This window comes from Desmodus rotundus, chromosome 2 (genome assembly GCF_022682495.2).
Source record: "Desmodus rotundus isolate HL8 chromosome 2, HLdesRot8A.1, whole genome shotgun sequence".
NCBI lineage: Eukaryota > Metazoa > Chordata > Mammalia > Chiroptera > Phyllostomidae > Desmodus > Desmodus rotundus.
In genome coordinates this window covers 112,176,257-112,202,013 of record NC_071388.1, presented here as the reverse complement: position 1 = coordinate 112,202,013, position 25,757 = coordinate 112,176,257, and the positions used below count along the sequence as shown (strand labels likewise).

Genomic DNA, 25,757 nt, shown 5'->3' with positions numbered 1-25,757 from the left:
TGCCCTCTCTCACCACTCCTATTCAACATAGTATTGGAAGTCCTAGCCACAGCAATCAGACAAGAAAAAGAAATAAAAGGCATCCAAATTGGAAAGGAGAAAACAAAACTGTCATGTTTGCAGATGAAATGATAGTGTACATAGAAAATCCTGTAGACTCCACCAAGAAACTACTCAACCTACTAAATGAATTTGGCAAAACAGCTGGATACAAAGTCAATACTCAGAAATCAAATGAATTCTTGTACACCAACAATGAAACATCAGAAACTGAAATGAGTAAAAAAAAACCCATTTAATATAGCAACAAGAAAATAAAGTACCTAGGAATAAACCTAACCAAGGAGGTAAAAGACCTGTACTCTGAAAACATCACAACACTGAAGAAAGAAATTAAGGAAGACAAATAAATGGAAGCAGGTACCATGCTCATGGATTGGAAGAATTAACATCATCAAAATGGCCATACTACCCAAAGTGATTCATAGATTCATTGCAATCCCTATTAGAGTACCCATGACATATTTCACAGATATAGAACAAACATTTCAGAAATTTATATGGAACCATAAACGACCCTGAATAGCGAATAGCTGCAGCAATTTTGAGAAAGTAGAACAAAGCAGGAGGGATCACAATACCTGATATCAAACTGTATTACAAGATCACTGTAATCAAAACGGCCTGTTACTGGCATAAAAACAGGCACATAGACAATGGAACAGGACAGAGAGCCCAGAAATAAACTCAAGTCTTTCTGGTCAATTAATATTAGACAAAGGAGGCAGGAGCATAAAATGGAGCAAAAACAGCCTCTTCAACAGATGGGGTTGGGAGTTCTGGACAGCTAGGTGTAAAATAAAATGAAACTTGATCACTAATTTACACCATACACAAAAATAAATTCAAGGTGGATAAAAGACTTAAATATAAGTCGTACCACCATAAAAGTCCTAGAGGAAAGCATTGGCAGGAAAATCTCAGACATGCCACTCAGCAACATCCTCACAGACACGTCCCCTAAAGCAAGGGACATAAAGGAAAGAATAAACAAATGGGACTTCATCAAAATAAAAAGCTTCTGCATGGCTAAAGAAAACAGCATTAAAATGAAAAGAGAACCAACAGTATGGGAAAACATATTTGCCAATGATACCTCAGACAAGAGTCTAATCTCCAAATTATATAAAGAACTCACAGGACTCCACTCCAGGAAGACAAACAACCCAATTAAAAAATGGGCAAAGGACTTGAACAGACACTTCTCCAAGGAAGACATACTAAGCACCCAGAAACATATGAAGAGATGCTCAGTATCTCTAGCCATAAGAGAGGTGAAAATTAAAACCACAGTGAGACACCACCTCACACCTTCAGAATGGCCAACATAAACAAATCAACAAACAAGTGTTGAAGAGGATGCGGAGAAAAGGGAACCCTAATACATTGCTGGTGGGAATGCAAACTGTTGTCGCCACTGTGGAAAACAGTATGGAATTTCCTCAGAAAACTAAAAATGGAACTGACTTTTGACCCAGCAATTCCACTGCTGGGATTATACCCTAATAGCCCTGAAACACTAATCCAAAAGAACCTATGCACTCCGATGTTCATACAGGCACAATTTACAATAACCTACCTCTGGATGCAACCTAAGTGCCCATCAGCAAATGAGTGGTTCAAAAAACAATGGTACATTTACACAATGGAATAATACACAGCAGAAAGAAAGAAGGAGCTCATACCCTTTGTAACAGCATGGATGAAACTGGAGAGCATTGTGCTAAGTGAAGTAAGTCAGTTTATGAGGGACAACTACTATATGATCTCACCTTTAACTGGAACATAATCAACAAAAAGAAAAGCAGACAAAATATAACCAGAGTCATTGAATTAAGAACAATCTATCAATAGCCAAAGGGGAGTGGGGAGGAGACAGTGGAGAGAAAGTTTTTCAGGAAATTATAAAGGACACATGGACAAATCCAAGGGGGAGGGTGGAAGCATAGCAGGAAGGTGGGTTTGGATGGGGTGGGGAGGAGGGATGGGGATAAAAGACAGACAGCTCTAAGTGAACAAAAATAAAATAATTAAAAAAACAAAAAAAAATGTTTAAATCATCTTTTGATGCTTTGAAATAAAGATATTAAGCCATTTTAATAAAAAAATAAAGAAAGCAGTTTAAGAAAAATATTAACCTTATAAAGCAAGATATAAAAATATCAATAAAATGTGGTCTATGCTACTTAAAATATATAAATATGAAAATTAAATATATAAACATGAGAACATTGTTTTACTCTCTGTCTGGTTGAGTGTTTTCGTCTACATGTTCCAAATATTCATCAAGAACATATATATAAATATATGTTTTTACATTCTGAAGTATTTTTTTAAATAACTTTGATTTTATTATATGAGCTAAGGAAACTGGCCACCTTCAAAAAGAAAGTTATAACACTGATTTAAGATGGAATAATTTACAGAGAGGAAGACTATTTCATTGTTATTTTATGTTTTTAATTTTTTAGTCACATTATTCCTCATACAACTTTGAAAAGCTATTTCAATTTTCTGAAAGAAAGAAGTGTCTTCTCCAGAAACTTTTAATTTGGATAGAATTCTCCAGGGTACGAGGTGCATGTGACATAGAAGCAGGTGATGTGAATGTCAGGCTGGCCAAATAACAGTGGAAGATAGCAGGAGTGTTCAGAGAGAAGACATGATATGTCAGTTGTTTTTTCATATTATTTCTTCTATCAAGGGAATGTATGATTTATCACAGATTACTCACAAAGATGTAACATGATCTCAAGCACAAGCTAAAGAGATTATAGGCTTCACTAGACACTAAATAGTTTTCTCTGAGCAATTTTCATGAGTTTCTGGGTCACTGGAAGGTAAAACAAAGGTTGCTGGACTAGTGTGAGTGAGTGCGTGTGTGCCTGAATTTAGGTGTGAATGTATATGTGATGTCATCTGTAGACTTAAACTCATCACTGAGTGCATTTTCTTGGCTTCAGAGCCTCAGGAGATAAACAACCATTCTCCAAAGTGTTGGATGACAGTAGAGAGGTAGATGAAAGATAAGAAACTTCACAACCCCCTCCACTATTACTTGGTATTCCTGTTATACCCAGTCCAGTGGGCAACATCTTTTCTAAAGGCTTTATTTTAAAGGAGTACATAATTTAATTAATTCTATTCTAGAACTGGTCATTAAATTTCCTCAAATGAATGAGATGGATAAATTTGTAATATATTTATTCTAAACCTACTTCATAATTTATAGTTTTGGAGTAAACTAAACTTCAGAGTCAGAAGATAGAACACAAGCTTTCTCCAGTCTACTTTTATTATTTGTTGGGATCATAGAAGGAAAACACTAAGATGACAATTAAATATTAGTTTACATGCTAATTTCAGTCAAATGGATGAGTAGAAAGTTTACTTAATAACAGCTCCAAATTATTGAGTGCTTACTGTGGACTTTGTACGGTGCAAAATAATCTTCATGATGACACTTTGAGTTTGATACTCTAATTTTCCCAATTTTATGTATTTAATTTTATTTAATATCATTTAAGACACTTAATCTTCACAATACCACTTTGAAGTAGGTATTAAATTTTTCCCATTTTATGTATGAGGGTACTGAGGTTTGGTAAGTTGCTCAAGGCCTCATAGCTGCGTGAGCATGGATTGGGGACTATAAACTTAAGCAGTTCATCTACTATCATGTCACTTCCAGTGCTGCCAGGAACAGAGGGTTGAGAGGACTGTGAGGCTTCCTTCTAGACTGAATGGAAACACATTTTGGGACTGTTTAGCAACTTTAGCCATAAGGACATGGTTATCATTATAAATGCTTACTATTGGCCACTGGACATCCAGGTCCTTGATTTTAATTATTTTGGGGAAAAGGGACAACAGTGAATTGACATGGTCAGTTAGCTCCAAAGCCAATTTGTAACCATAGTCTTGTTATTAACCATTTTAATTTTTTCTCCCTTCTATTGAAGACAAAATACAGTAACATGAGCATTTTTGCCATCCTCTTCTTTTAAATAAAGAAAAACAATAATTTTAAGATCTACAATAAAGTAAGTAGGTAAGACCACAGCCAATTCCTAGACAGTCACATAGCTACCCTTGCCTCTGGGAGAGCTGACATAACACCGGATAGGAGAGCTCAGAGAAAGCATCTTTTATTATAAAATGGAAAGTATATAATTAATCATTTTCAACAAACTAGCAGGGCAGTACATTTCTTATTTATATAATAATTCACATTACAGGTACTGCACACACATTTCAATGGGCCATTTACTTCCTGAGTGTTTATTGTATTGTAGTATTTAGCATAGGAAGAAAGATTTGAGGAAGAGTAATGAGGTATTTTTATGTCTATTTTAAGCTGTTAGTTTTACTGCATTTTGGGAGGGAGAGGATCACCTTGTAGTTAAATCGAGCTGTAAGGACTAAATGGAATTATCCCCATGGAACTGTTGTTAAATATCCAGGGAATGGACAGGTCCCACAAGAAAGGAATGACAAATTGCATTTTGGATGCTGCCTGAATGCAGCCTGCTGGAGAGGTCCATGCTGGATGAACCAAGGCCTTTTCTCCCTTGAGCCTGAAATCTCATCTTGTAATTCATCGGTATTACCATATACTTGTTGCCTTATTTGTTGGCTCCTCAAGTCCCCTGCTAAACTTTGAAATCCCTAAGACCCAATAACTGTGAGAGAGCCTGTAAACACTGGAAAAGGACCAAAGCACCATCTCTTTCTAAAGTCCTCACTTAGCACAGCAGTGACTCAGTGACTTGGAGCAAAGCTGATTTTGTAGCTGATACATTATCTTTGGGGAAATTTTAAGCCTGACTAGAGGAATAAAAGACTGTACTTGTAATTAACAGTACAAACCAGTTCTTTCAACATTGAGTTCTAAGGAATAAGGAAAAAAAGACGGTGTATATTGATGTGAATTCTCAGTTAAGCAAGGTAATGAAAGTAATTTGGGAGAAAAATAATGTTTATCCCCCCTTTACATTGTGAAGGTTAAAACTAAAGCTTGTTAACCTATAAAGTAAAACAGTTTTCTTGGTTTTTTTTTCCAAGTACATTAATGCTAAATGGATTCTTTGTGCTTCATATTAACAATTTGAAGAACAAAATATGCTAGCAAGGTTTTAGGAAACTTGGCAAGTGATACAGTAGTTTATAATCAACAAAACACTTATTAAAGTTTTATTTAATGATTCTCTCAGAAAAGGAGATGATAACTCTGCCAATATTTAGAAATGCATGTTTTTTTCTCCTCGTTCTCCCTTATTTCTCTTTTTCTGCACTGTGTGCTCAGTGAGTTATCTAGTATAGCTCATCATTAAAATATTGTCTAATGCATAATATCTATGGAGATTTCTTCTACAAATGTTGCTATAGAGATCTTATTTACATCTAAATCTCAGTCTCTCATGCTTTCAAAGAACCCCAGTATATAAGCAATGAAGGTGAGCAATGTTTACCAAGCTCCTTGTTTTCAAATTGCTCTGCAAATTCTTAGCACAGTGGCAGGTAGTGCTGCCCACCATTCAGATGTGTTGATGGCCATGACACTAATCTAAGCTAAACTCCTAGTATATGACCCCACTGCATTAGAAGGTAGAACTCAATGAAACTGGTACACTATAAAATATTTCCTGGGAATAATATTGGGGAATGGGTGGGTACAGGGCCCAGTCTCCTGATCTAAACTCAAGAAAACCATCACTAGCAATCTAGTGTTTAGCTTAATTAGAAGATGGGCAACCTAAGCACATGTGGGTGTCAAAATCGTCATGAGTCAAAGAAGGACTAAGTAATGGCAGAGGATCTCCTAGAGCCACAGCCAGGGAACTAAACCCTACTTAGCACCATCATTACTCTTCAGAACTAACAGAGTCAGACATTTGGCTCAAACCTTTTAAAATGTTGTCAAACTTTAACCCAAGTGTTATTTCCCCCAAGCAACCCTGCCTCACACCATGGAATCCAATACCCCATTAAAAATGTGTTAACTTATGGAACCCCCAAATTGAAAATATCCATTATAGTTTATACTTATCAAAAAATAAACATAAAGTTCATTTAAATGTCAGTGTGACCAGACAGTCCAATGACCAAACTGAAAAGAGAGCCAGATTTTTCCTATCAATGATGGAAAGAATGACCTACTCTTATCATGGGTTTTAGAAGAATGTCAGTTTAAGGGACTTCTGCTTCTGGAAAGATTAAGTAGTGTGATTTTCCTTATTTCTACCACTAAGTACAACTTAAAAACCCTAGACATTATTTGGAAGATAAAACTAATAAGAATCTGAATGGCAGTGAGATTAAAGCCAGTGTATATAGTGATATTGAGACCCAAAGAACAACAGTGGTAAATTCCCTAGATTTTATTTTGGCCTTAAATATCTTAAACTTGTTGGCAAAGAAGCTAGCAACCCAGAGAGAACAATTGGAGCAGAAAAAAAATCACCATTAGAAGTCTGTTCTCTGTAATCAAAGGACTAGGAAAAGGAAGCATAGTAAGTCAGAGCACCTTTAGACAATAAAATTTATGCCAGCCAAGCCCCATAGAAAAAACTATGGTCCCGCCACTATCCACTCATGCTATAACAGGTACCCAAAGCTTCCAGCTAGGTGTCAGAGATGACTAAATAGGGAGCCTGGATGTTAATCCTTGCCAGAATGTAACAAACCTCTCCCTGGAGTATCAGTGGAGACCAGATATCTAGCAGAGCCTGGAATTCGCATGGCAGTATTGAGGAACCCCACCCAATCCTTTAAGGGTTAGCATCAGAGATGGCTTAGTGGAGAGTCAGTACTTTTACTACAGTCCAATGATAACAAGAAAAGAAAGTTATCATAGACAGAGAGGAACATTATGCATGGATAAAATGGCCAATCCATTCAGAAGACATAGCAATCTTTACTGTGTATGTACCAAACCACAAGGCTTTACCATAAGTGATGTAAAAACTGCTAGAACTTGAAGGAGAAATAGACTACTCCAAAACTTTTTCCTTGGCTGGTATAGCTCAGTGGATTGATCTCATGCCTGTGAACCAAAGCATTGCTGGTTCGATACCCAGTCTGGGAACATGCATGAGTTGAAGGCCAGGTCCCCAGTGCGGGGTGCACAAGAGGCAACACACATTGATGTTTCTCTCCCTCTATTTCTCCTCCCCTTCCCCTCTCTTTAAAAATAAATAAATAAAATCTTAAAAAAAGAAATAGACTACTCCACAATTATAGATGAAAATAGCATTACAGAGTACCAATCATGTGTAAGGCACTCTGGTGGGTGTTGTGAATGCACTAGTGACAAAAAAGAAGACAGGCCAGGCCCTCATAAAATGCATGCTCAGTTGGAGAACACAAATACTCATTAATTCAAAATTATTTAACTTTCCAGCATGGTAAATGCTGAGCAGGGAATCTCAAAAACACATGAAGTTTAACCTCTTATTCAAAATGCCCTGTTTTAAATATCAACAATAAGAGTTTAACCCAGTCTCTGGTTCTATTGTTTCATTTCCCATAGTCAATAAAGAGAATCATGTTAGCCCAGTGCAGACAGCAGAACTTACCTGCAGCTTCTGCACAACTTCACAGCCAGGAACATGAAATTGTCCAGGCACCTCTAGTGTATTTGTTTCTCCCAATGATGCAGGCCACACTGACCCAATCCCTGCATCTCATCCTGCTTGCCACGGAAGGCCGATGGGACCTCTAAAATGGTGTTATAAACCTATTGTGAAAAGGTACCAATGGTGGGATATGTACAAGGTTAGAAACTGTCAAGCTTTAAAGATGGTGACTTACCACGATGTAAATCTGATGCTTTCGTCTTTTAGCAAGGTCAATTATGTTGACTCCATTGTAGTAAAGGTTTTCAATACATCCCTGGAAGTTTTTCTTTAAAAAGGTTCCAGGTTTGCCTGGTACTGGGATTCCTCCAAAACTAAGCTTTATGAGGAGAAGAAAAAAGACAAAACAAAATAAAGCAACTTAGTTGTAAGTTCTAAAGGAACAGGAAAGGAAAGTAAGTGAATTCAGTAGATTCAGTTGTATGTATGAGCAAAGTGTCTCAAACATTTACAGATGCTACTTGATTACACATTTAAAAGAATACTGATTAGCCCATGTAAAAACAACTGTAATTGATTGCTTTTTAAGAGTTTACTTTAAAAAACACTCACTTCCTTTCTGCACTTTTTAAATACTAAATAAACAGTATTTTAGAGAGGAAGAAAAAAATAAAATAAAATCAACATGTTTATATTTGTCTCTGATCCTAACTTCTGAGAGAATATGGCCAAACTAAAGCCAAATGATCAACAAAATATACCTCTATTCAGCTACCTGCATCATATCAAGAAACTTATGTGCATAGTCACAAATTATTTTTCGTAAAGATGAAAATAGGAAACATTTCAAATAGCCCATATTGTTTTTTAAAGGAAATAATCAAGAATTAATATCATGGAATCTCGCTTATTTGTCAATAGTGGTATTAAATATTTTGATAAAATGGGAAATAAGAATAATGTTTAATAAAAATGAGAGAGTTATAAATGGATGTAAAGTATGAGGTCAATGATATAGCACTTTGACTAAGTCTGTTCAGTTAAGAGGTAGGAGTGCTGGACCTTCAACCCTTCAGTCTAAAGCCCCATTTTTCATACCTTATACACACTGTCTTGCCTCTAGTTTCTATTTCTGGTTCAATAGAGTAACCCTCTCAATGAATCAGGCATCAGGCTAAGGTGAACTATGTATCCTAGTTTGCCTGATACTTTCCCATTTTTAATTCTTTATTTTTATTTTATTATTTTTAATTGGATTATTTCTTTTTTATTATTGACTTACCATGTATTTTTTAAATTTTAATTTTGTATTGTTATTCAATTACAATTGTGTGCCTTTTCTCCCCATCTCCCCACCCCACCCCAGCTGAAACCCCCTCCCTCCCCCACATCCACCCTCCCCCTTGAATGTGTCCATGTGTCCTTTATAGTAGTTCCTATAATCCCCTCTCCTCACTGTCCCCTCACCACTACCCCCTGACCATTGTTAGATTGCTCTTAACTTCAATGTCTCTGGTTATATTTTGTTTCCATTTTTCTTCTATTTATTATGTTCCACTTAAAGGTGAGATCATATGGTATTTGTCCCTCACCGCTTGGCTTATTTCACTTAACATAATGCTCTGAGTTCCATCCATGCTGTTGCAAAGGATATAAGCTCCTTCTTTCTCTCTGCTGCGGAGAATTCCATTGTGTAAATATACCATAGCTTTTGGATCCACTCGTTTGCTGATGGGCACTTAGGTTGCTTCCAGTACTTGGCTATTGTAAATTGTGCTGCTATGAACATTGGGGTGCACAGGTTCTTTTTCATTGGTGTTTCAGGGTTCTTAGGGTATAATCCCAGTATCAGAATTGCTGGGTCGAAGGGAAGTTCCATTATTAGTTGTCTCAGGAAATTCCATACTGTTTTCCACAGTGGCCACACCAGTCTGCATTCCCACCAACAGTGCACTAGGGTTCTCTTTTCTCTGCATCCTCTCCAAAATTTGTTTGTGGATTTGTTTATGTTGGCCACTCTGACTGGTGTGAGATGGTACCTCATTGTGCTTTTAATTTGCATCTCTCTGATGGCTAGTGATGCTGAGCATCTTTTCATATGTCTCTGGGCCCTCTGTATGTCTTCCTTCGAGAAGTGTCTGTTCAAGTCCTTTGCCCATTTTTTAATTGGTTGTTTTTCTTCCCAGAGTAGAGACATAGGAGTTCTTTATGCATTTTGGAGATCAGGCCCTTGTCTGAGGTATCATTAGCAAATATGTTTTCCTATACTGTTGGTTCTCTTTGTAATTTGGTGCTGTTTTCTTTAGCCATGCAGAAGCTTTTTATTTTGAGGAGGTCCCATTTGTTTATTCTTTCCTTTATGTCCCTTGCTTTAGGGGACATGTCTGTTAGGATGTTGCTGCGTGGAATGTCTGAGATTTTCCTGCCAATGCTTTCGTCTAGGACTTTCATGGTGTTATTATTTATATTTAAGTCTTTTACCCATCTTGAGTTTATTTTTGTGTATGGAGTAAGTTGGTGATCGAGTTTCATTTTTTTTGCACAAAGCTGTCCAGATCTCCCAACCCCATCTGTTGAAGAGGATGTTTTTGCTCCATTTTATGCTCCTGCCTCCTTTGTCAAATATTAATTAACCAAAAAGACTTGAGTTTATTTCTGGGTTCACTGTTCAGTTCCACTGGTCTATGTGCCTGTTTTTATGTCAGTAACAGGCTGTTTTGATGACAGTGGCCTTGTAATACAGTTTGATATCAGGAATTTTGATCCCTCCTGCTTTGTTCTTCTTTCTCACAATTGCTGCAGCTGTTCGGGGTCATTTATGGTTCCATATAAATTTCTGAAATGTTTGTTCTATATCTGTGAAATATGTCATGGGTACTCTAAAAGGAATTGCATTGAATCTATAGATTGCTTTGGGTAGTATGGCCATTTTGATGATGTTAATTCTTCCAATCCATGAGCATGGTACATGCTTCCATTTGTTTGTGTCTTCCTTCATTTCTTTCTTCAGTGTTTTGATGTTTTCAGAGTACAGGTCTTTTGCCTCCTTCGTTGGGTTTATTCCTAGGTACTTTATTTTTCTTGTTGCTATATCAAATGGGATTTTTTTCCTGATTTCTGTTTCTGCAGTTTTGTTGTTGGCATACAGGAATGCCTTTGATTTCTGAGTGTTGACATTGTATCCAGCTCTTTTGCCAAATTCATTTATTAGGTCGAGTAGTTTTTTGGTGGAATCTATAGGATTTTCCAGGTGCACTATCATGTCATCTGCAAAGAGTGACAGTTTCATTTCCTCCTTTCCAATTTGGATGCCTTTTATTTCTTTCTCTTGTCTGATTGCTGTGGCTAGGACTTCCAATACTATGTTGAATAGGAGTGGTGAGAGAGGGCATCCTTGTCTTGTTCTTGCTCTTAGTGGGAAAGCTCTAATTTTTTGTCCATTGAGTATGATGTTGGCTGTAGGTCTCTCATATATGGCCTTTATGATGTTGAGGAATGCTTCCTCTATTCCCACTTTGCTGAATGTTTTCTTCAGAAATGGGTTCCGTATCTTATCAAATGCTTTTTCTGCATCTATTGATATGGAAATCACATCTATTTTGTGTCTTTGCAGTTGTTGATGTGATGTATTCTGTTTATTGATTTGCGAATATTGTACCATCCTTGCATCCCTGGGATGAATCCCACTTGGTCATGGTGGATGATCTTTTTAATGTATTGCTGGATGCGGTTTGCGAATATTTTGCTGAGAATTTTAGCAGCTATGTTCTTCAGAGATATTGGCCTGAGTTCTCTTTCTTCTTTGTGTCTTTATCTGGTTTTGGGATTAGGATGATGCTGGCTTCATAAAAAGAGTTTCGGAGTCTTCCATCAGTTTGATTTTTTTTTGAATAGTCTGTGAAGGATGGGGGTTATCTCTTCCATAAATGCTTTTTAGAATTCTCCTGTGAAACCATCTGGTCCAAGGCTTTTGTGTGTTGGGAGTTATTTGATGAATGCTTCAATTTTGTCTGCTGTTATTGCTCTGTTCAGGTTTTCGGATTCTTCTTCAATCAGTTTTGGAAGATTATATTTTTCTAGGAATGTGTCCATTTCACCTAGGTTCTCAAATTTCTTGGCATTCAGTTCTTCGTAGTAATTTCTTACAATCCTTTGTATTTCTGTGGAATCAATTGTAATCTCTCCTCTTTCATTTCTAATTGTGTTCATTTGGATCCTCTCCCTTTTTTTCTTGAGGAGCCTACTTAGAGGCTTGTCAATTTTTCTTTAACTTTTTAAAGAACCAGCTCCTGGATTCATTGTTCCTTAGAATTGTGCTTTTACTCTCTATGTCATTTAACTCTGCTCTGATCTTGGTTATTTCCTTCCTTCTGCTTGCTCTGGGCTGTCTTTGTTGTTCTTCCTGGAGTTCTTGTAGGCATTGGGTTAGGTTGTTTGTTTGAAATGTTTCTATCTTATGAAGGTAGGCCTGTATTGCTATGAACTTCCCTCTCAGGACTGCCTTTGCTGTGTCCCATAGGTTTTGGGTTTTTCTGAGTTTATTTTCATTTGCTTCCAGAAACTTTTTGATTTCTTCCCTAATCTCATTCTTGGCCCATTCACCATTGTTTAATAGCATGCTATTCAGTCTCCATGGTTATCAGTGTTTTGGGTTTTTTCCTTTCGGGTTGGTTTCTAGTTTCAGTCCCTTGTGGTGAGAGAAGATGCTTGATATGATTTCAATTTTCTTGAATTTGTTGAGGCTTGTTTTGTGTCCTATCATGTGGTCTATCTTTGAAAAAGTCCATGTATACTTGAAAAGAATGTGTATTTTGCTTCTTTGGGATGAAAAGCTCTATATATATATCAATTAAGTCCATTTCATCTAGGGTATTGATAAGTGACACAATATTCTTCTTGATATTTTGTTTAGAAAACCTGTCCATTTTTGACAGTGGGGTGTTAAAGTCCCCTACTATAATTGTGTTACTGTCGATATCTTTCTTGAGGTACTCCAAGATTTTCTTTATGTATTTGGGTGCTCCTATGATGGGCGCATATATATTTATAATGTTTATGTCTTCTTGGTGGATTCTTCCTTTGAGTATTATGAAGTGACCTTCTGCGTCTCTCTTTATGGCCCTTCTTTGGAAGTCTATTTTGTCTGATATGAGTATTGCCACTCGTGCTTTTTTATCCTGTCTGTTTGCTTTGGGAAATTTGTTTCCATCCATTCACTTTCAGTCTGCGTAAGTCTTTTGTCCTGAGATGGGTTTCTTGTAGGCAGCATATGTGTGGGTCATGTTTTCTTATCCATTCAACAATTCTATGTCTTTTGATTGGAGCACTTAATCCATTTACGTTTAAGGTTATTATCGATAGGTAGTTATTCATTGCCTTTTTTCGTACCTGTGTTCCTCTGTCTTTATCTTTTCCTTCCTTTCCTTAAAGTATTCCCTTTAGCATCTCTTGCAGAGCTGGTTTGGTGGAAGTATATTCTTTTAGACTTCTTTTGTCTGGGAAACTCTTTATTTGGCCTTCTATATTGATTGAGAGCCTTGCTGGGTAAAGTAGTCTTGGTTGCAGGCCTCTGGTTCTTATTACTTGGAATATTTTTTGCCATTCTCTTCTGTCTTGGAGCATTTCCATTGAGAAGTCAGTTGCTAACCTTATTGGGGCTCCCTTATATGTTACTTCCTGTTTCTCCCTTGCTGCCTTTAAGGTCCTTTCTTTGTCTTGGAAGTTTGCCATTTTAATTATGATATGTCTTGCAGTATGCCTCTTTGGGTCCTCGTGTTTGGGACTCTCTGTGTTTCCTGGATTTGCTTACTTTTTCTCTCTTCAGATTAGGGAAATATTCCATCATTACATTTTCACACAGGTTTTCTATCCCTTGCTCTTCTTCTTCTCCTTCTGGTATTCCTATTATACGGATATTGTTACGTTTCATGTTGTCCTGCATTTCCCTTAATCCCTCTTCATTCTTTCTGAGCCTCTTTTCCTTTTCTTGCTCTTTCTCGGTGTTTTTTTTCTACTTTGTCTTCCAGCTCACTGATCTGATCCTCTTCTTCATCAAGTCTGCTTTTCATTCCTTCTACTGTGTTTTTCAATTCAGAAATTGTATTCTTCATTTCCTCTTGGCCCTCGTTCATAGTTTCTATTTCCTTTTTCATGTTAATATAGTTTGCAGTGATTTCATTGTAGTTTCCCTGTAGTTTCTTGTACTTCTCTGTGAGCTCAGTGAGCTTCCTGATAACCATTGCTTTGAACTCAGTATCTGATAGTTGAGTTGCCTCTTCTTCAGTGAGCATTCATTCTGAGGCTTCCTACTTTCCTTTCATTTGGGGATTGTTACTTTGTCTTCCCATTGTTTTTGAGACTCTTCTTGTTAGCCTCTGCTTCTTAAGTTGACGTATTCTGTTTCCCTGGGTTTATGTTATGAACTTCTATGGTAGAATGCCAATGGGATTCAGTGGTGCTGTCTCCTTAGTCTCCTGTGCTTACTGATGTTGAGCTGATGTTTATGGGTGTAACTAGGTCTAACTCTCTTCTTTTCAACACTCCGGGTTTTATTGTCTCACCTGTGGGTAAAAGAGAAAGGAGGGGGGGAAGAAAAAAAAAAGAAGGGAAGGAGGGAAAACAGGAATAGATAAGGAAAGGAAGGAATGAAGAAGGAATAAAGAAAGATTGGAGGCAAGATAAGAACAAATTTTAAGAAAAATTAAAACAAAAGTATATATAAAAGTAGGCAGGAAGAAGGAATAAAAGGTAAAGGATGGAAGGAAGAAGGAATAAAAAAAGAAAGAAGGATAGAAAGGAAGAAGGAATTCAGGGGGAAAGGAGGAAAGAAAAAAGAAAAAAAAAAGTGTTTTGCTGGCTTTAAACCGGTCAGGTTAGTTCTGCTGGTCTTCTTGTCTGTGAAAAGGGAGGGGGTGGTTGGAAGGCTTGGTTTCACTCTTCTCCCTTCCTGAGCCACACTCTCCGCTGTTGTTCAGCCTCCAGTCCAGTTCCTCAGGGTCCTTCTGCTCCCCACTAGGCCTTTAGTTCACCAATTGTACTGTCCTTGAGGTGCACCAATTAGGGGCAACTCACACTCCCCCTTCTTGCTCTTTGCTGTCTTAGATGCTAGGGGCTCTCGGTGCTGCTATGGGGTAGTTCAGCCCCCTACTGGGTCGAGTCTTTCCGGGGAATGCAGTCTCCCCTAGCCCTGCAGCTCCCTTCTGCTGGTTGTTCTGCCTTAGTCCTAGAGAGCCAGTAGTCCCTGCAGGGCTCTGTGGGCAGGGGCACCATAGGAGTTTTCAGAACCGGTGCTTTTAGGTGTGGTCCCTAGCAGGCAGCCAGGCTGTTGATCTGTTGATTTGCTGCTTTGGGCCTGAGTCTCATGGCTGGCTAGTCTGCCACCTTGGGCCTGTGTGTGGGGCAGCTAGCCTCTGTTCTCGTTGCACACCCACCCGAAGTTTCAGGTGTGGGCACCCCACCTGGGTTTCAGGTGTGGGCGGCCAGATGGGGTTTCAGGTGTGGGCCCCCAGTCCTCTAATCTGGGTGTGCGCAACCGGGCTTCAGGTGAGCACCAGGGCTGCTTATCCTGCATTCACAGTCCAGGGGCTGAGGGGGGAGGAGCGCAAGCGTCTGAGGCTGCTGTGGAGAGTTCTCTCACTAGCCCCTGAGTGCCTCTATTTTCATTTTAAGAAATTCTTCCTATTCAAGCCCCCCTGGTGCAATCAAGCACCTGGCTGCTCACACAGCTCAGCCTGGCTTTCTCCCAAGAATCCTGCAGCAGACCCTGCACCTGGGCGGTGGCTTCAGCCGCCCTGGTCCCCGTGCTGGTCCCAGGGACCTTTTTGTCCTTAAGCACTCTTCTTACTGTCAGATCTTTCAATGTCCTCTGTCTTTGGTCTCCGATGTTCATATATGCTGGAATACCGTTGTTTGTTCACTCTGCTCCTCAGATCAGCTAGGTGTTTCACTGGTGTTGAGGGGAAGTGGACTGTGCTCCCACCTATCTCGCCGCCATCTTCCCCAATCCCATTTTTTATTTTATTAATTTTTAAAAATTTTATTGTTGTTCAAGTACGGTTGTCTCCATTTTCCCTTCACTGATCACCCTCACCCCAGCCATGCCCATTTCCCTCCCCGATCCCACCCCCCTTGGTTTTGTCAATGTGTCCTTTATAGTTGTTCCTGAAAACCCTTCTCCCCCCCCTCCCCCATTATCCTTTCCCACCTCCGCTCTGGTTACTCTCAGTTTATTCTTAATTTCAATGTCTTTGGTTATATTTTGCTTGTTTGTGTGTTTTTACTGATTAGGTTCCACTTGCAGGTGAGATCATATGGTATTTTTCTTCACCACCAGGCTCATTTCTCTTAGCATAATGCTCTCCAGTTCCATGCATGCTGTCACAAAGGGTATGAGCCCCTTTTTTCTTCCTGCTACAAAGTATTCCTTCGGGTAATTGTACCATAGTTTTTGGATCCACTCATTTACTGATGGGCACTTAGGTTGCTTCCAGCACTTGGCTATTGTAAATTTTGCTCCTATGACCATTGGGGTACATAGGTTCTTTTGGATTGGTATTTCAGTGTTCTTAGAATATAATTCCAGCAGTGGAATTTCTGGGTTCAAAAGCAGTACCATTTTTAGTTTTCTGAGGAAATTCCATAGTGTTTTCCACAGTGGCTGCTCCGGTCTGCAATCCCACCAAAAGTGCACTAGGGTTCCCTTTTCTCCACATCCTCTCCAACACTTGCCATTTGTTGTTTTGATTATGATGGCCATTCTCACTGGTGTGAAGTGGTATCTCATTGTGGTTTTAATTTGCATCTCTCTTATGGCTAGCAATGCTGAGCATCTTTTCATATGTCTCTGGGCCCTCTGTATTTCCTCCTTGGAGAAGTATCTTTTTAGGTCTTTTGCTCATTTTTTTTAATTGGATTGTTTGTCTTCCTGGAGTGGACTCCTGTGAATACTTCATATATACTGCAGATCAATTCCTTGTCTGAGGTGTTATTGACAAATATGTTTTCCCATTCAGTTGGTTCTCTTTTCATTTTAATGTTGCTTTCCTTAGCAGTACAGAAACGTTTTATTCAGATGAGATCCCATCTGTTTACTGTTTCCTTTATGTCCCTTGCTCTAGGGAACATATTGATGAAAATATCACAGCATGGAATATCTGAGATTCTCCTGACTTTGTTTTCCTATAGTAGTTTTATATTTATTTTTTTATTTTTATTATATGTCACGACTTATATTTAAGTCTTTTATCCATGAGATCGAAGAAGAAATCAAAAAGTTTCTGGAAAAAATGAAAATGAACTCACAACAATCCAAAACTTATGGGACACAGCAAAGGCTGTCCTGAGAGAGAAGTTCATAGCGATACAGGCCTACCTAAAAAAGACAGAAACATTTCAAACAAACAACCTAACCATACACCTACAAGAACTCAAAGAACAACAAAGACAGCCCAGAGCAAGTACAAGGAAGGAAATAACCAAGATTAGAGCAGAATTAAATGACAGAGAGACTAAAAGCACAATTCTAAGAATCCATGAATCCAGGAACTGGTTCTTTAAAAAGATAAACAAAACTGACAAGCCTTTAAGCAGACTCATCAAGGAAGACAGACACAGGATCCAAATAAACACAATCAGAAATGAAAAAGGAGAGATTACAACTGATACCACAGAAACATAAAGGATTATAAGAAATCACTATGAAGAACTATATGCGAAGAAATTTGAAAACCTAGAAGAAATGGACAATTTTCTTAAAAAATATAATCTTGCAAAACTGAATCAAGAAGAAGCAGAAAGCCTCAACAGACCAATAATAGCTGACAAAATTGGAACTGTAATCAAAAAACTCCCGGCACACAAAAGCCCTGAACCAGATGGTTTCACAGACAAATTTTACAAAGCATTTAAGGAAGAGCTTCTTTCCCATTTTTAAAACTGAAAGTGCCACATCCCCAGGACACCCTTAGTCTTACACAAACTGCCACACACAATTTGGCAAGTCTCTGTAGTCTGCCTGTGGGGAAGGGAGGGAGGGGGGTGTACCATGCAGCAGCAGAAATCACCACTGTTTTATCAAAAGCATAAACCAGATCCTCCTACTTTCTGTGCTAGAACAACCCTATGTTCTCAAGCTACAGAGCAAATTTTACACCTGAATACAGGTTGGAACTTTACTGGCTGTAGCAAGACTTCTTTTTTTATTATTGTTAGTGTTGCTCTGGGCCCAAATCCGATCAACTGCTAGCCTATGGTTCCTGTCTCCAAATAGGTATCTTTTTACAGACTCACAAAAATCAGGTGCTGATACAGCCTGATTGGTTCGACATATATTTATAATTTTGTATGAATAAAAGTACAATATTTTTACCTTAGGTTATTTAAACAATGGGTTAAATCATGTGTATTTCAACATTCAAGCAAAGAACTCATTGGAAATCCAAAATTCAGTCTCCCTCATGCAACCAGGCAAGAGGCACTCCTGCTAAAAACTGATATTGTAGAGAATCCCATTGGGGCAATCCTCAGGTTTCATCCTGCCCCACAGGAGAGGGTGTTTGGAGCCAAGGGGGTAAGGACTTTTTTAAACCTTCGTCTTCCTCTACAGCATCTCAGCGCTCCCTCCCTAAACAGCTCTGAAACTGCTGTGAGGCACTGCACAATTTGTTTTCTTCCCAGTCTGTCCTCCTGTTGGTGGACAATGCGCCTAAGGGCTGTGGTGTGGCCACAGAGCAGCTGCTTACAGTATGGACAGGGCTTGGGCATGTGGGATATATTTGTCAAGGTACATCTGTCAAAGTAGAGAGAAGAGAATATTTTATTCAAAAGTTTGTTAGCTTATTTTTAACACTTTAAATATTTAAACTTTCAATATGTGGGACTCCATTTGCACACTTGCCTCAGGACCTACAAGCATGCAACTGGAGGGAGCCTGGCTAACTTTATGCTGTTCCACTGATGATTACAATAATTTAGCCCAAATTTAGCAAGCCTCCAATATCTTAATAGATAATTAAAACCTATTCTACCACCTTGATAGTAAATGAGAACATGAAGTTTATTTTTTTTAGTTCTTGTTAATAAAAATGATGTTTTGTGTGTGTATAATACTGGTAATGAAATATTTCCTCACTCATGCTCTACACAATTACTTTACTTTCAATACATATTTAAGGTCAGTCTTTATGTTCCATTTCATTGCTATAAAAGTTGAGCAAACATAAAATTATCAAGTCCACAAATCACATCCTAATTTTAAAACTAGAAATAAATAATGGCCCTGTATAATGTGATTTCAAGACTTGAATTTATGCAGAAGCAGGATAAGGGCAAGAACCTGATTGTACTTTGAGGGATTACCCCTCCTTCAGAGAGAAAGCCTGGTTACCAGAAGGATCTCCAGTCCAATGGCCACACAGACCTGGGCTCAAATCCTGTGTTTCTTACTCTGGCTATTAGGGAATAGGGGTGGGTTATGCATCAGTCTATCCTGTCTTGGTTTTATGTATATGATATAGAACATAATAATCTACTTCACAAGGCTGCTTAAGGGATTAAACAAAATCACAAAATACTGTTCAAAATAAGAACTTTTCTTTCCATTTTTTTCTTTTTACTTTCACTTTGCATCTGCTCATTTTCCCCTTATTTTATTTCTTCTGTTTATTTTCCCCTATGTAGGCCTTCTATTTGAGCTTTGCAACATATTTTCCAAAGAAAAAAAGGATCAGTAATATTTATACTACCACATGATCTGGAAGACAGCTTCCCTAGTGAACTTCAGTTATTTCAGTCACCAAATAAACAAGTTGTATTGTGTCTGGCCAGTCCTTTAATCATGTCTGAGCTTTAACAGAAGCAATATTAACTAAAGTAAGGTGGCAGAAAGCAGTGACTTCTGAGCATGGGAGAAACATTAGAAACTTCTTATGGAAGGAAGGGCATAAATAGTTATCCTTTATAATTCACAAAAAGAAGCTTCCTTCATTTACTTAACAAATATTTACTGAGTGTTATATACTAGACACAATACTAGAGAAATAAATGAAAATAGCAAAGAATATCTCCAACCTTGTCACAAGTTTAGGTTCTATGGCTGGGGTAAACTGATATGATGAGAAATGTGATTAAAATGTACACATTTAATAACATTATAAGTTACGTGTTTTGGAAAAGACTATAAATAAAAATCAGAGGATGAGATTTTAAAAGCAATTCTAAGAAATATATTTTAAGTCATATATTCTATTGCCTTGGCTTCCTCTGAAAATAATTTTTTGCATGTCATAGAAAAGTCAAAATATTTAAAAACAATATTAAACAAAAAGTCAGGATCCTTTATTCATTGACCCCACCCTCTTAATACCTGCGTTTTCCTTCTCTTTAGTATCCTTTTAGATATTTTGGTCTGTCTCTGTACTTTCAAGTCTATAGGAAGTCATTATTTTCTATTTTTTTAAAGATAGGTAGTATTTACCCTGCACTGCACAATGATTTTTCTTTCCATTTAATAATTTATATTGGTGATGGTTTATATCAGAACACATAGGGCTACCTCATTCTTTTTAATGGGTGAATAACACTCTCACATGGGTTTCTCAAGCAAACACAGAGAATAACATGGTGAACCCAAGTTCAAGGCCTGCCTGATGGGCTAGTAAAAATAAAGGATTTAGAGCCACTTTTCAATTCAGATGGTTTTTGATTTATCCAGACAGCAAAGGGGAGAGTGGTCAAGCCTTACAACTGCCCATGGTCCCTGTCCCACACACCAAAAAAGACAATACAAAAACAAAACAGGTCAGGCAGCAACAATGCAAGCTGTGGGAGTCTGCCGTTGTAGAACCAATTCTGGAAAGATCAGCAATTCTTTGTGGGGCAGCTCTCTTCTCCGAGGGCAGAAGGAAGAGCCTCATCAGAAACTAGGAGGCGATAAGGAACTGCTATGATATTCTCAACATGTGGCAGGAGCACAAGTGAGATGGATTTGGAGCTGCTCCTTACAGGCCTCCATTTCTTGTGTTGTCAGGAGAATTCACAGTTGTCTTGCTAGACCTAGGTCAGCTGTTCAGCAAGGAGTTGACTTCATGGCTGTGTGGACAGTGTAAGGTCACCTGGCACATTAGAGGGTCTGTTTTCCTATGGACTCACCAAAAAAGTTTTATTAACCTCCTTTTGGTAGACTTTTAGGGAAGTCTTAATTTTTTATTTTCCTAAAATATTGCCCATTGCACACATTTGCTTATAATTGTAGAGTAAATTGCTAGAAACAGAATTGTTGGGTTGAAATGTGTGTTTCCAATTTTAAAAGATATCACCCTTTCTTTTGGATTACAGCCTCCAAAACAACATATGAAATACTGGTGCTTCTTGTTGTCCATGCTGACATTATAAAGTTTTTGGTCTTTGCAATCTAAGTTAAAAATATAATTGTACGATGCATTTCTCTTTTTAAGTGAAGTTGAGTATATTTTTATATATTTGAGAACAACTTGTATTTTTAATATACTCAAGTTCTTTACCTGTTTTTCCTTTTACTGAACTTTATAAAAATAATTTAGAATTTTTTAAATTAGTTGAATTTTAAAGTATATTTTCAAGTTATTTGGGAGGTGATGTCATATATGCATTTTTTGTGGAAGATCATGTGAACAAATATATTTTTAATTTTTATATAGATGAAATTGTTCATATATTGTATTTTCAGGCTTCTAAAAATTACATCATACTTAGAAAGACTTCCCAAAATATATATTTATAAAAATATTGTCTCATATTTTCTTTAAAACTTACTTTTTAAGATATATACATAGATAGATGAAATTTTAAATATTTAGAGGGCTTGAGATAATCTATATTTTCTACTAATAAGTGAGATTAGAATACTTTTTTTATTTTGTAAAATGCTTCTTCAGTATTAAGAACATGTAAATCATATATTTTAAAAAATATTTTGATAGTTTTGGTGATTGTAAGACATATGCAAGTGGGATCACTGAATGGTCTTGATAAGAAAAGTCTTCTGTGATTATAAGAATTTCAGAGAAATGAAATCTCTAAGATCCTAAAAATCTCCCTTTTCTGAAGCCATTCTCCTCCAGGCTGGAAGAGATGTGAATTACTATAGTCTTCTTTATAAGCATTTGGAGAAAGTCACACCTGCTGAGTGATGTGAACTGGGATAACATTCTAATGAGAGGCAAAGGAATACATTATTTCTGCTTTTCATTTGTTTGACAGAGATCCTATGAGCCCTTGTCTGTGTTTGCTGTCTAAGTGGGAGGAGACACAGACAACTGTTTACATTGTAATGTGGTCAATTTTCTAGTAGATACTTCACATAAAGTCATTATGCTGTCTGACTGATACCCTTAAGAGAAAAGAATGAAAACTACCATAATTTCTTGCCAAATATTATCACATTATACTAAAATTTGAAGAGAAACATAGATTTTTGTAATATAGTTAATCACAATATAGAATTTGGTAGGATATAGTTCTAGAATAGCACTACAGGCTCTGACAATGGAACAGTAGAACCTGGGTGGCTGAATTCATTATTTTTTATTGTATTTTTTTCTATTACACTTTATTCACCTTATACCTTTTCCCCCCTTTCCCCCAGAATCACTACACTGTTGTCAATGTCCATGAGTCCCCTTTTCTTTTTAGTCAATCCCTCCACCCCCTACCTCTTAGCTGTCATCCTATTCTCTATCTATGAGTCTGTCTCTATTTTGCTTGTTGTTTCCATTCATTCATTAGATTCCATATATGAATGGAATCACATGGTGTTTGTCTTTCTTTGACTGGCTTATTTCACTTAGCATAATGCACTCCAGATCCATCCATACTGTCACAAAGGGTAAAATTTTCTTCTTTATTATGGCCAATTAATATTTCATTGTGTACATGTCCCATAGTTGTTTTATTCACTCATCTACTGATTGACACCTGGGCTGCTTCCATATCTTGGTGATTGGAATTAATGCTTCAATGAGCATACAGGTGCTTATGTTCTTTTGAATTACTGTTTTAATTTCCTTTGGATACATTCCCAGAAGTGGGATTGCTGGGTCAAAATCCATTTTTAATTTGTTGAGGTTATCTCCATACTGCTTTCCACAGTGGCTCAAACAATCTCCATTCCCACCAGCAGTGCAAAAGGATTCCCATTTCTCCACATTCTTGCCAGCACTTGTTTGTTGATTTACTGATGATAGACATTCTGGCCAGTTTGAAGAGATATCTCATTGTGGTTTTAATTTGCATTTTTCTGATGATTAGTGATATTGAGGATCTTTTCATATGTCTATTGGCCATCTGTGTGTTTTCTTGGAGAAGAGTCTGTTCAGGTCCTGCGCGATTTTTTAAATTAGATTGTTTCTTTTGTTTTTTTATTTTTTGTGTTGAACATCAATAAACCCATACCTTTATAGTCAATTAATATTTGACAGAGGAAACAATCATATACAATGGGCTTAAAATAATTTATTCAATAAATGGTGTTAGGCAAATTGGACCGATACATGCAGAAAAAAGAAACTAGATCATCCTCTTACACCATGCACAAGAATTAATCCAAAGTGGATTAAAGACTTAAATGTTACACCTTAAAAAATCCTAGAAAAAACATAGGCAGTAAAATCCTGGACATTGTTTCTAGCAGCACTTTATCAGATATATCTCCTTAGAAAGGGAAATAAAATAAAAAATAAACAAATGGGATTACATCATCTGAAAGGTTTTTCCACAGTGAAGAAAACTATCAACAACAACAACAAAAAGACAACCTATGGAATGGGAAAACATATTCACTGATATATTTGATAAGGGGTTAATATCTAAAATTTATAAAGAACTTATAAAACTGGGGGCCCTGAATTCAGTCACCCTTTTACCTGGTTGTGTCCAGGACTCATATATGCACATATGAGACTATGGCAGAAATCAAATCAGTAACCCAGATTCTATTTAATGAAGAATATATTCATAAAATACACTTTAGATTTAGATATTAGTTAGATCTATCCCTTCCAATAAGAGTTCTAAAGTTGTTTCTGAGTAACAGAAGTTAAGATTTTTCATTTTCCAGACTTAACAACTAGTTAATAGTAAAGTGTTCAGAACACAAGATTTCTGTTTTAAACAGTCCCCAGTACTCTTCTCCACATGGCTTTAAGGTGAAAGTTTAAAAGCTGAAGAGTTCCAGTTTTTCTAGAGAGTTCTCCTGATACATATCTCTTGCATTCTAGTAGAGCCAACATCCAACATCATTATTCCAGTCAATCTGTCTTCTTTTGTGTCATTGGAGCAAGCTGGCCACACACTTGGGAAAAGACTTGACGTTTTTGGAACAGAAGTTGCTTCATGGGAACATTTCAGAATATTTTTTTTTTAAATAGGGAAATATTTTTATGAAATACCAAGAAATTCAGGAATTTTCTGAAAAAAAAAATCTGTTCCAATTTCATAAGTTGAATGACTTCATTGAGTTTCTTTCCCTCAATGCTAACATTCATTTTATGCTGCTCAGCTGTGATTCCATACAGATTTTCTTCTACACAGGAGACCACAGACAGATATCATCTTAAAAATACATATTAAAGCAGGCAACTAAGTGAACTTTACAATCATTTTATGCCATTGGGGGAAACATTATGTTATGTTTTTTATGGTCCTCAAGCTCATAAAAGGTATCTCTTTGTTTGAAGATAATTTCAACACTATGTATATTCTTTTTTTCAATTTAAACAAAGTTGAAAAATGAGAATGATTGATATCCATAGACTTCTTGTTATGAGCAAGTAAAAAAAAATCTGAGTATGTTGCATTCTGAGTAAAAGAATAACAAATTTTCTTTTGTAGTTAATGAATGTCATGACACAGTATTCTAAAATAAGTTTAGGATCAAAATAGAAAATCTTTCTTGTAGCTCATCATAGTGATTGAAAAAAATAAGACATATCTTAAATTTTCAATTATTCTTCACCATTGCCACTCTTCTATTCTGTCTCCTGTTAGTGACTAAAGTTGTGTTATAACAGGGTTTTCAACTATCTATCCAGTAACCCTCTCCTTGCACCCACCCTGGAGGCTAAGCCACATAATAACTCTTCAGAGTAATTGATCTAAAATAGGGGTTCTTGAATGTTAGGGGCATTGGAGTCACCTAGAAGACTTTAAAAACATAGTTTTGGACCCCTCTCCCAGAGATTCTGGTTCCATGTTTGGGTGGAACCTGAGTATTTTCAATGAATTTTCAGGAAATGTAATTGTGTTGACTTATGAAACATACATTCAGAATTACTAGTCTAAAACATAAAACTGGTCATGTCATCATCCTGCAAAAAATCCTTTTGTGGTATCTCATTCCCCATAGTTTAAGTTAATTAATATAGCTTACATGGCCCATCATCACTTGGGTCTTCCCTCATTCTTGTTTTATCTTGCACTATCCCCTGCCTCAAGTAGTATATTGATAATGATTTAGAATCTGGCTATTCATGATGCCCCCCAACACACAGATATTTATGTACGTGTGTCTGTATATGTGCATTTAAGCAAACATTAGATTATTTTACTGATATAAACAATGTGTAGACATGATTTACAAAAATATAGAATAATCTTTATTGTAAATTCCATATTGTAAATTGTGAAAAAACAATTAATTCTAATAGAATGGTTCTGTTGAATTCTCACTGAACTTTTTTTATCTATAATCACATAGAGTCTGTCACATATTTATTTTTTGTTTCTTATTTTTTTTCAACCCTTTCAATGTAAAAAATTTTCTTAACACACAAGCTGGAGGATAACAAGCTTTAAGTCAGAGTTGGCCTACAGAGTATAGTTTGTTCATCAATGGTCTAGAATGAATAAAACAAATAAAAACTTGATTTATAATAATTTCCAATAGCCCTGGTGTAAATATTCCCACCATGGTGGATTTCTTTTTTTTTTTATTTTATTTTATTTTATTTTATTTTATTTTATTTTATTTTATTTATTTTTTAAATATATTTATTGATTATGCTATTACAGTTGTCCCATTCCCCACCCCACTCCACTCCATCCTGCCCACCACCTCCCTCCCACATTCCCCCCCATAGTTCATGTCCA

At 36.9% G+C, this 25,757-nt stretch overlaps 1 protein-coding gene across 3 annotated transcripts in view; it reads right to left on the bottom strand.

Moving 5' to 3' along the window:
- The window catches only part of CNTNAP5 (contactin associated protein family member 5), a 981,662-nt gene that overhangs the window by 465,134 nt on the left and 490,771 nt on the right, over positions 1-25,757 (bottom strand). For all 3 annotated transcript variants that reach the window (XM_045203156.2, XM_053918555.1, XM_053918556.1), the window contains one exon: positions 7,873-8,016. In XM_045203156.2, the coding sequence (XP_045059091.2) occupies positions 7,873-8,016 (144 nt within the window). The remainder of the gene's footprint in view (positions 1-7,872; positions 8,017-25,757) is intronic.